The following is a 12352-nucleotide window of genomic DNA, read 5'->3' on the forward strand; positions in this document are numbered from 1 at the left end:
CCTCAAACTCTGAGCTATCTGTTGATTTCTAAAATGAATATACTAATAAATGAGAAATATCTGCAGAAGAAGTTTCAAAACTAAAGCATTCTATTATCTCACCATGAGAAGAATTTGTAAGAAATACCTTAAGCCTGTTAAGGTTCATAAATTAGGAATCTAGGAAATCTGAACTCAGAGAACAAATTTGTGCTTGCGGGGAATAGGTGAAGGGGCTCAAAGGGTACAAACTTCCAGTTATAAATAAGCCCTAAGAATGTAGTGTACAGCATATATACAATACAGTAACTATAGGAAACTGTACTGAATTATGTATTTGAAAATTGCTAAGAGTAGATCTTAAAAGTTCTTATCACAAGCCAAAAAAATGTCACTATGTGAGGTGATGAATGTTAAGTAAACTTATTGTGGTGATCATTTCGCAGTATGTACATATATCAAAGCATTTTCTTGTGCCCCTTAAACTTACACAATGTTATATGTCAGTCGTATCTCAATAAAACTGGAAAATAAAGTTGGTAAGTTTTCGCTCTTAAGTGAAATCACATGCACGTTTGCCATGTTGTTATGTTGGTCCAGTGCCAGATAGTGATGAAAATGTGCTTCTTTGGTATCTGGCCTGTACCATGAACATGGGGCAGGTAGTAAATACAGGTCTGGGATGCAGGTAAAAATCATGTACTTTGGGAGCCTTGATGTCAATTTGGGAAGGAATTTAAGAAAGGAAATACTCTGAATTCATTTTCTACCAAACGTGAAATTATCTAATATATAATATGATGAAATGGATTTTTAATATTATGCATTTTTTTCTTTAAGTGAAATTTAGTATCTGAAACTTATGAAGGCCTATTTGGGTATTTGAATCTTGTTCTGAAAAATGTGAATTTCTGATCAATAAAATCAGATGATACTCAATAAAAGACTTACAAGTGATTATGCATTTTATTTTATTTCAGATTAAGTCTCTCAGCAAAAATCTGTGAGAAAACAGTTCTGAAGCGAGTATTGAAAGAACTTTGGAAGCTAGTTCTTTACAAAATAGAAAAACAAATTGTTCTCCCTCCTCTGACAGATCAAACAGTAAGTATTCAAACTAACATTTGATTATATTTTCAATAACCCATATAATTGTTTTTTGTTTCAGTGAATGGTTTTGATCCAGGTGAAATAATAATTAAAATCATTTGGGCAAAAAGGGTTTGGTATACAGTGTCTTAGCAATGATGATTCTAATGACATTTCCTTATACAAATCAATTCTTTTCTTTCCAATTATGCTTTATTACAGGATATCAAATATATTTCCCTGTGTTATATAACCGGACCTTGTTGTTTATCCATTCTATATATAATAGTTTGCATCTGCTAGTCCCAAACTCCCAATCCAACCCTCCCCCACCCCTCCTACATATCAATTTTAAATACTGGCAATAGCAAACATCACACTTGCTTGACATTTCAAACTTTATATCTTGAAAAACATGTATCAAAGCTCAACTTATAGGGTTATCTGGCCTACACATATAATTTTTATTTCATTTTATTATGAATCCCCACCCCAGGGAAATAGATTTATGATAGAACATTCCCGCTGTCTTTCTTTCTACAATTTTACAGTTTAAGAAGATAAATCCAACACTGCTATCAGGAATTTTTTTTTTTCTTTTCCCTTTTGCTGTTATCTATCACCTTCGTGCTTGGAGGTTAATATAGAAGACATCTTTCAGTGGATTTGAAGAACATGATTGTATCATACACAGTGAAATAGAAAAGAACCAGAAGGATCAATTAGCAAAGTCAGGCAGTGGTTAAGTGGATACACCGTACAGCTAACTCAGTTCACATATCCTGAGCCAAGTGAGGAAAGAACCCCAACAAGCACCTGCTATGGAATAATTTTTTTCTGTGACTGAGGAAGATACGTTGATGTGTAATGAGTAATTATAGACTAAACTAAAATATAATTAACACCATTAATCATGCACACTCAGTCAATATTTATCTAGTGAAATTATATAGAAAATGTTTTCTTGTAAAGTATTCCAAGGTGCAAAGATTCATATGTTGTTGTTGATTTACTGCTAGGTAATGTTAAATATAAATTACTTTGAGTTTTGCTTCATGCCATGAGTGTGTGGTATAATCATTATAGCCTACACATGTGGGTAGCCAAATCACATACAGAAACACACACACCTTATTCTGCTACAATACATGATGCATTTCTATAACACCAGTTAGCTATCACTTAATTAGCCTATAGGAGAATGGTAGTGCAATCTGTAAGTTGGGTTGCTTTTTAAGTAAATTTTTCTAGGTGAGGGGCTTGGGAATATAATAGAAGAGCTATAAACTTCAGTAGAAAAGGAAAGAGCACTCAGCTTGGCTACTACGTGGGCAGGAGCCCTTTCATCCTTGTTTTTAAAAAGATAAAAAAATAGGCGGGGAGGCATACTTGCACATTGGCCTTGTATCCAGAAACATGTACCTTGCATGGCTGTCACATGTGGCAGGCTACCCTCCCCCTGTGCTCAGAGCTCCATTTCTATAGGCATTTTCTCAGCCCACAGCTATACTCTATTGTGTTGTTTGTTTTGGGTTTTTTACATTTTTAGTATCCCTCAAGGTAGCCACCAGCCTCACTGAGCTCCCTTTGAGCTGTCCATGCTGATCCCCAAGCAGCATTTACTCTTTTTGATAGTTCTTTGGTAACAAAATTGCATGGACTTTGTGCTGCCTCCTGTTCTTTCCCTGAAAAGTGCTGCTATTTCTAATGCACAATTTTATAGCATATGAGTTTTTTCAAGACTACACCTATCATCATAGCAGAAGTGCTGTATATGATATTTCAGTTTTTGGTATAAGGTCTTCCCTAGGAAAGCTTGCCATCACCTCAGTTTTCTTGAGCATCAAGACCTCCAAGTATGGATTTCTCAGTGAATATACAGGCTCCAGTAAAAACATGGAGACTGTTTCTTCAGAATAGTTGGTTTTCCTTATTGTGAAAATATTCTAGGCTAATAATGAGTATCCTAGTAGTGCTTCTGATGTTTACTCTGATGTTTCTCCAGCTCCCTCAGGGCCTTGGGGTGCTAGGGAAAACCTCTGGCTGAGGGAGGAGTTAAGAGGGCAGGGCTCTGATGGATTGAATGGCATGTCAGGTGGACCAGCTCTGCCTTCTTCAGCTCTGGATCTTGAAATTTTGCATAGATTTATTTTGGGGGTGGGGGAGTGGAGTGAAGTCATTGGCTCTGCTACAGATAAATAAATAAACTAAAGCTCCCTAATGTAATCCATACACTACGCTAAACTGGCTACAATAGCAGTAACCCATTCAGTAACTCAGACTAAAGCTTCCAGAAGTGGATGCCTATGAGACCATTTGTATCGCCAGCAGCACTGGATATCTTTGATTCAATTTGTAAAATAGACCAGTTAAGGGCATATGGCATTAAAATGGCAAATATAATAAGAAAAATAAAATACATTGTCTATTGACTACATTTCTACTTTGACTGTTACTGAAGATCTTATGACTGAGTCTTCTCCCTCTTTTTCTATGTGTGTGTCTCTAGGGACCCCAGATGATTTTCATTGCAGCTAAAGATCTGGGACAACTATCCAAACTGAAGGTAATAAGAATAAGGAAATGACTAGTTGTCTGTGAAGAGCTATGAGCTGACTACATCTCTGTGACAAACCAACTTCCTGTTAGTAATGGTATCTAATATGGCAGGACCAAGAGGATGTGTGTCTGGGATCTCACAGTGCTTTAAGGATGAATCAGATCAAAATTTAGGGACGAATTGTACTGTCTTCTTCTCCCAGCACTCCATATTTCTCATATTTTCCAATTCGTGGGGCAACTGGGAACTTTTGACTGTGTTGAAGCATTCAGCAATACTGCTTTTAGAGTAAATTAGAGAGCACATTTTCTTTTTTACAGTAAACTGGCTTTGTATGAATAAAGGAAACAGAATGCTTCATAAAAATCCAGTAAAGTCTAGAGAACTCTTAAGGCAAGAAACCTAATGCGGGAAAACAGACTTATCAAAGCAGACAGTGAACTTGTCAACATAATCAACCCCATTATAATAAGGATTTGCTGTATAAATAACCCAACCCTTTATTATTGCTTGAGATTCATAAGACTTTGCAGTTGTGCGGGAAACCTCAGGGTTTTTTTCCCCTCTAGAATAGGAACTTGACTGGTTAAAATACATATTGTAGTTCTGTGATGGGCCTTTTTCACTGGTTAAAATACATATTTTGGTTCTGTGATGGGTATAATGTCCTGCAGGTTCATCCTTGTAGCACATGGCAGGATTTCCTTCCTTATAAAGGCTGAATAATATTCTGTTGTAAGTACGTACCACTTTTTTTAGCCATTCATTTATCAGTGGACCACACACAGGCCAACACTGTGCCTGTCGTTGAATTATATGTTCTTGTTCCATTTCTACCCATTATAGTATAGCATGTTGTATGTTATATATCATATAACATACTATATATGCTATATTATGTCCTATATAGCATATTGTATATTATAGCATATTATATATTATAGCATATATATATATATATATATATATATATATATATATTAGAATATAGTGTAGCATGTTCCAGATACTGACCACCTTGGCTCAAATTCTACCTCAACTGCTTCAAAATATGTGACACTGGCCAAAGTATTTAAGCTTCCTAATTTTCAGATTTGGCTTTTGTAACATCCAGACAATGTTAACACTTGGCTCGTAGGATTGTTGTGAGGATAAATGAGATAATGCACATGTTATCTTTACATGGGAACTTCAAAGAGTGTGCCTCCTCCCCTAGCTGGCAGCTCAGGGTTAGGTGTCACTGGGGCTGCTTTGTGTGTACAGCACAGGGGAAGGATAATCCATTTGACTGTACAATTATTTACAGAGATAAAATAGGTGCCCTGTAATGTCAGTACCTCATTATATCGCCTACATTACCCCCTTCATCAGATAAAAATTAAAAGATTAAAAAATTAAAATCCATTTAGAAGACATAACCATCACATAAAATTGTTTCTCACAAGTATTCAGTGAGGTTGGTGGTTCAGAGGGAAAGTAGAAGGTATATGTCACTGTCAAGCTATCATTTTGGGTCTTGGATCTCTATCACTTTCCTTATCCCTCTTGTTACCTCCCTGAGATTTTGAGTCCCTACTTTGAAAAATGGATTTATACAGTGTTGAAGTTTCTCATAGAAAACCATGAAAGTAAAACATCACAGTGTCTTATTACAAAAGAAATAGCCCTGGCTATGTGTCTAGCATCTGTGTGACATTGGGAAACATACTCCATCTCCCCCAGCTTCAGTTTCCTGAGTTGAATGTTTTATCAGCTATAACTGTTTGAGTTTCAAGTGATGGAAAGCCAGACTAACAAAAGCAAGGAAGGAATTTATTGCTCCATGAAATTTTATAGTCCTGGGATAACTCTGGTTTCCATCACTGCTTGATTAGGAAGTCAAAGGATGTTACAGAATCCAGTTACTCACTCTCTCTCAACTCTGTTCTTTCCTTGTTTGACTTACTGCCTTAACAAACCTCCTTTCCTGTTGGTAAGATGGTTCTCTGCTTATATCTAACATTTTTGAACTTGAAATCTTGTAAAAACAAAGAACACCCACCTTGGTACGAGGAATTCCAGCAACGTCCACTGGCACATAATCAACTCTAATGTAATGTTATCACCATTTCCAAGCCAACCACTGTAGCCGGGGAATGGCATATGCTATTTGGCTTCGTTCACATACCCACCCCTGAGCTGGGGGTGTAGTCAGCCCCATTCAAATCTTATAGACACCGAATGGGAGAGACTGGATCCTTAGCGGGTATATGCATGCTACCTGGGGAAAATCAGAGTCCACAGAAAACATCACACTGTAGGTCCCTTTATGGCCTCAAAATTTCTTCAACTCTGTAAATTCTCTTTTGATTTAATAAATGAAAAGCAAATGGTCAGTAAAATGTCCAGAATTAATTCATTAAGACTAAAATAATCTGAAGGACTAAAAATAGACTCGTGTTATCCATAGCTGATGGAAAAAATAACTTAGTTTTAAATCATATTTTTCTATTATTGTCCCTTGATTTTTTAATTTTTAAATTATTGATCCATTTAGTTATTATTACTTGAATTACAGAGCAATAAGTCCTCTATATTTTTATGCAAAAAATTAAAACTCTAGCCAAAATACAGAACTGCAATTTTTTTAAATTGAAGTATAGTTGATTTAGTATGTTGTGTTAATTTCTGCCATACAGCAAAGTGATTCAGATATATACAGATAGATATACATATATTCTTTTTAAAATTCTTTACCATTATGGTTTATCACAGGATATTGAATATAGTTCCCTGTGCTATACGGTAGGACCCTGTTGTTTATCCATTCTATATATAAGGGTTTGTATAAGGGTTTGCGTCTGCTAGCCCCAAACTCTCAATCCATGCCTCCCCTCCTCCCTCCCCCTTGGCAACCACAAGTCTGTTCTCTCTCTGTGAGTCTGTTTCTGTTTTGTAGATAGGTTCATTTGTGTCATATTTTAGATTCTATATATAAGTGCTATCATATGATATGTCTTTCTCTTTGACTTACTTCACTTAGTAGATAATCTCTAAGTCTATCCATGTTGTTGCAAATGTCATTATTTCATTATTTTTTATGACTGAGTAGTATTCCATTGTATAAATGTACCATATCTTTTAAATTTTTTTTAATTTTTGTTTTATATTGGAGTATAGTTGGTTTACAATGTTATGTTAGTTTCAGGTGTACAGCAAAGTGATTCAGTTATACATATACCTATTCTTTTTCAAATTCTTTTCCCATTTTGGTTATTACAAAATATTGAGTAGAGTTCCCTGTGCTATACAGTAGGTCCTTTTTGGTTATCAGTTTAGATATAGTAGTGTGTATCTGTTAATCCCAACCTCCCAATTTATCCCTCCCACCCACCTTTCCCCTTTGGTAACCATAAAAGTCTGTGAGTCTGTTTTTGTTTTGTAAATGAGTTCACTCGTATCATTTTTTTTTAGATTCTGCATATAAGCTATATCATATGATGTTTGTCTTTCTCTGCCTGACTTACTTAGTATGACAATCTCCAGGTCCATTCATGTTGCTGCAAATGGTATTATTTCACTCTTTTTAATGGCTGAGTAATTTTCCATTGTATATATGTACCACATCTTCTTTATCCATTCCTCTGTTGATAGACATTTAGGTTATATCCACGTCTTGGCTATTGTGAATAGTGCTGCTCTGAACACAGGGGTGCATGTATTTTTTTGAACTGTAGTTTTGTCCAGATATATGCCCTGAAATGGAATTGCTGGATCATATGACAGCTCTATTTTTAGTTTTTTAAGGAACTTCCAAGCTGTTTTCCATAGTAGCTGCACAAACTTACATTCCTACCAACAGTGTAGGAGGGTTCCCTTTTCTCCACACCCTCTCCAGCATTTGTTATTTGTAGACTTTTTGGTGATGGCCATTCTGACCCATGTGAGGTGATACCTCACTGTAGTTTTGATTTGCATTTCTCTAATAATTAGCGATGTTGAGCATCCTTTTATGTGCCTGTTGGCCATCTGTATGTCTTCTTTGGAGAAATGTCTGTTTAGTTCTTCTGCCCATTTTTTGATTGGGTTGTTTGAGCTGTTTATGTATTTTGGAAATTAAAGTCTTCTCAGTAGCATCACTTGCAAATATTTTCTCCCATTCTGTAGGTTGTCTTTCCATTTTGTTTATGGTTTCCTTTGCTATGCAAAAGCTTGTATGTTTAAGTCCCATTTGTTGATTTTTGCTTTTATTTCTATTGCCTCAGGAGACTGACCTAAGAAAACACTGGTACAATTTATGTCAGAGAATGTTTTGGCTATGTTCCCTTGTAGGCAGAACTGCAAATGTTATAAAGCTGTTTTCCCATATTTTACTAGAATGTCACTTCCAATGTTGTTTTTGTTTTCCTATTAAGTCGGGTCTTTTTATTTTTCATGCATTAGTTTGAAAGTATATTTGATCCACAGGAAAAGCATCATTTTAAATAATTGTATTGATGGGTAAATTCAGAAACCCTATATAGCAATATTAACAAATGACTACCTTATTTAAAAGAACACAGAATCAAGGAATATAGAACAATGAGGGAAACTAATTGCTTTTCTGCATGTGACTATAATTTGGAATTAATTCTTTAAGCAGGCATTTATTCAGATTTTGACATATTCTATATTACTTCATCCTCTGGAACTTTATAATATATGTATATTAAGTATGCCCAACATATTACTATTTTATGGACAGGTGATACAATATCAAAACCAGTTAGTAAAAATACATCTGAGACAATGAATTTACTTCAGGCAAGCAGTAACTCATCGCCAGGCTTTTTCAGAGACTACCTTATTTGAATGAGCTATTGTTAAATCCTAAAAAAATCATTTCTTGCAAGAATTGTTATTTTTCTATAACACCAACATATTATTTATTAGCATCTATAAAAAATGTGACCACGTCAAAAAACCAGTCAAGATTAATGAAGTCAGAGAGATTTATTTAATATAAAAAATTGTAATTACTTGCCCTAAAGCATTTCTCTCTATAATTTGGCAAAAATTTTCCATTATTCTTTGGGTCTCAATGGGTATTTAATATGTTTGTGTTGAAATCCCTATATCAGAGAAAGATGCAGTGAGATGCAGAAGTGTATATCATGGATCTAGCATTATACCATGATTTCAACAATATTCAGAGGAGTGTGATTCCAACAATATTCAGAGGAGTGTGATTCCATTCAAACATACTGAATCATTTCAGATATGCTGAAGAAGTACAGTTCGGTTACCTAAAACATATTGATTGCCTAGCAGGTGATAATTTCCAAGACAGGCACTGAAAGTCTGCAGAAGTGAGTAAAACATAGGGATTATCTTCAGAAAGTCATGGCATCTACTAAATGACAGAGTAAGACAAGGGCTAGAATAGATGGATGAGCCACTGGGTGTGACTGTACAATTTGTACATTGCACAAAAATGTCCCACTAAGGGAGTGAATGACCGCTGAAGTAGGGCCCATGCTCCACTTGCTAAGCCATATGTGTTGATGTGGAGCTGTGCCCCATAGAAAAAGAGGTGCCTTTTTCTAGTGACCAAAGGCACTGATCCCTTGACGAGGCCATGCATTCTCAGAGCCACGTCCACCCACATTGGCTTTCCTTCTAATTCACGAACAGGCTCTTCTATGTTAGAATTTAAGCTCCAGGAGTACAAAAGTCTTTCTTTTATGCAAAATATATCTCAATCACCTAGAAAAACACTGGCACATAATAACCACTGGATAAATATTTGTTGAATGTTATTGACTAGAATAGTGGATGCCCTGGGGAGATTGGGGGGTCAGGAATTTTTTAATTTTTCTCTTAGACAAATTTCCTTTATTGTTGTCTTCAACTTTCTACCATCATTTCCCTAAAATAGTTTTAAATGAAGAGAGAGTTCATAGCGAACGATAAGGAAAATTCACTGTTAATATGGAAATCAGCTCCAAAATATTGAAAAATGACTTTAAAATATTGAAAACCTCCAGAGCCAAATTCAGTTAATTCTTCAGGAATTTTCCTTGTAATGACTAAGCATTAGGGGATCCTAGAAAGAGAATAAAGTGAGAGCATTATACTTACAGTAGATTTCATCAGTAATAATTGAAAGAGGCTTAAATTTACTTCCTAAATCCCTTTTATGATTGACCTTCCTCAGTGTGACACAACGGAGAGCAGGAATTAAGGTGGAAAAGCCTGGACACACATTTTCCAGGTTTATCTCTTTTTTTTTCTCCCTACCATTAGCTTGCAGGTAAAAAATAAAGCCACATATAAATCAAAGCACTGCTGTTTAAGTAAACATTTAGCATTTCTTCTTTGGACAAATGGATTTTTATTAAATATCTGACAAAATTATCCTCTAAAATGTGTTCATATGAAAAAGATATCTCAAATTAGAAATATTTGCATATAGGGATTATATGCAGTTTTGTTTGTAAACAGTTGTTAAATAAATGAACTGGTTATTTTATAAGCAGTTGTTTACCTGTTTTCCAGGAGCATATGATTCGAGACGATGCCAGGGGTCTGACTCCGAGACAGTGTGCTATAATGGAGGTGGTCCTGGCCACCATCAAGGTGAGGTTACAGTGCCCCTGGTTATGGATCCAGAGTTCTCTGTGTACCCTCAGAGAAAGGTACTCCAGATGCATAGCTGTAGAGCTGTGCCATCCATAGACACAGTAGACAATCAAAGACATACATACATTCCAGGAGTGTGTCAGACTTAGCCCATACTGTGTCATTATTACATCCATATTACTGTGCCCTTAGAGTTGCTTCCTTTATCTACCTTTAGAAAATATGTATGAAATCTATGTTGTAACAAGTGTTTTCAAAGAGAGATATGTACCTCCAAAGCCCAGTTAAAGAGATGCTTCAAGGGATTTAGGGTTAACAGAATTTCTGTTTGTGTTTTCTATGCTAGTTGAAATGGTTTTGGAAAGATCGATTTTCTCTTCTCTGTTAGTAAGGACAATAATTTAGTTTTCTGCTGAGAATCCAAAGGCATTACGTTGTGTACATCAATATTTCATAGCCAAAGGTTGACCAAAAGTTACTGGAGTATGGGCTAAATGTAGGCAGACCTCAAAAGGTAACTTAGAAATTCTTTGTTTTCACATTATTCCTTGTAGATTTATATACATACATTTTATATTTATGTGTGAAAATTTACTAAAGTGAAAAATTAATTTCTCTCTAAATTTGGACTGTGTCCAATGCCTCAGTACTTCACTGGGGAAGCATTTATTATCAAGGATGTGTGAACAGTGTAGCAAAGAACTGTGAGCTACCACAAGTCATTTTCCAAGCACAGAATAATTTTACCAGAGAGAAATAGACATTACAGCAGTAATCAAAACAGAGTTCTATTTATATACCAATTGGACACCTTCACAAAACTATTACCTCATGACTTTTGCAGTTTCTGCATTTAATAAGAGAACATCTTTTGCTGCTTTAGTGTCAAAAACTGCAAAATGAAAGTTGTGAGGTGACACCTGGTGGAAAGTGGAGAGTGTGAATTTTGGCAGTGAGATGACAGTGATAGAGTTTCTAAAGATGCAGCCCCGGGTATGGGCTGGAAGTATAAACATTTTGCAAAATCATTTTTAAAAGTGGAAAACATGAAAAAAGGAGAAAATGCAAAACCAGTTCTTTTTGAAAATAATCTTCAAAAATATGAATAAGAAATAACTGACCTTTGGAGTTATAGCAGCACTAATGGCTACAAATAGGGAAGTGCTAGTAGAAAAAATAACTCTGGGGTACACTATGAACAGTAAAAAAAAAAAAAAAGAAAGAAAGAAAGAAAGATTTTTAGAATTAGAATTCAGCCCTTCATGGATTTTTTAAGGTCAATGGATGACTCTAAGAAAGCAAGAAAAATGTGCTCTGTGAAAATAGAGAATGGCGTTGAATGTAATGACCTGGCTCCTGTCCCCAACCCCAGCATTTTTCTAATTCTTCTTGGTGGGGACAAATGAGCACCTCCTGCAAGACAAGTTCTGCCCAAACTCTGGGACAATCCTGATCCCCAAGCAAATCCCCCTGAGCTACAAGTTGACACCTCAACTATCCCATCTACCTTCCCAGGTCATCTGTGATGATATTTTAGTTCAGCCTCAGCCACCAGACACTTGCCTTGCTCTTTAGGAAAAAATTACTGACTGGTGTCCAAGATCCAGTAAATGGGTCCAAGTCATTATCTTGTTCTCCGGGACTGGAGTCTGACCCTGGTCCTTCTGAACCTCAGAGTCTAAGGTCAGGTCTTCAGCCTCCCTATTCCCAAACCTCTATGATATCAACTTTTTCTCTGGGGTCTCCATGCTACACCTGCTTTACCAGCTTTGAGACCCTTTTATCCCTGCCCTCCACCCATCTGCCAAGAGATTCACCTGATACGTCTTTCAGTGGCCCTAAAATCAGTTTGCCAAAGCTGGGACTCCCTTTTATCTTTTTTGATTCTGAGATTTGCCCTGACTTTGCAAAGGAATTCAGGAGAAAGGAATACTACTTAAAAGTATTGTAGCCTCAAGAGCTAACAAGTCAATGTCTGCTGGGAGCCCAGCAAAGGGAATACTGTAAGGAAGAGACTTCGTGAGAAAGATATTCGTATACTGAAGCAGTAGATGCTACCAGGGCTGCCAAAGATGTGATCCTTAACTCCGTTTTGGCTGAATTTAAGCAAATAAGCTGGACATG

The 12352-nt window shown here is 36.1% G+C and overlaps 1 protein-coding gene across 3 annotated transcripts in view; it reads left to right on the forward strand.

The window, feature by feature from the left end:
• Nucleotides 1–12352, forward strand: part of UNC13C (unc-13 homolog C) — a 620639-nt gene that overhangs the window by 545739 nt on the left and 62548 nt on the right. For all 3 annotated transcript variants that reach the window (XM_057724491.1, XM_057724492.1, XM_057724493.1), the window contains 3 exons: nucleotides 960–1083; nucleotides 3578–3634; nucleotides 10145–10225. In XM_057724491.1, the coding sequence (XP_057580474.1) occupies nucleotides 960–1083; nucleotides 3578–3634; nucleotides 10145–10225 (262 nt within the window). The remainder of the gene's footprint in view (nucleotides 1–959; nucleotides 1084–3577; nucleotides 3635–10144; nucleotides 10226–12352) is intronic.

The sequence above is a fragment of the Hippopotamus amphibius genome, chromosome 2 (genome assembly GCF_030028045.1).
Source record: "Hippopotamus amphibius kiboko isolate mHipAmp2 chromosome 2, mHipAmp2.hap2, whole genome shotgun sequence".
Lineage (NCBI taxonomy): Eukaryota > Metazoa > Chordata > Mammalia > Artiodactyla > Hippopotamidae > Hippopotamus > Hippopotamus amphibius.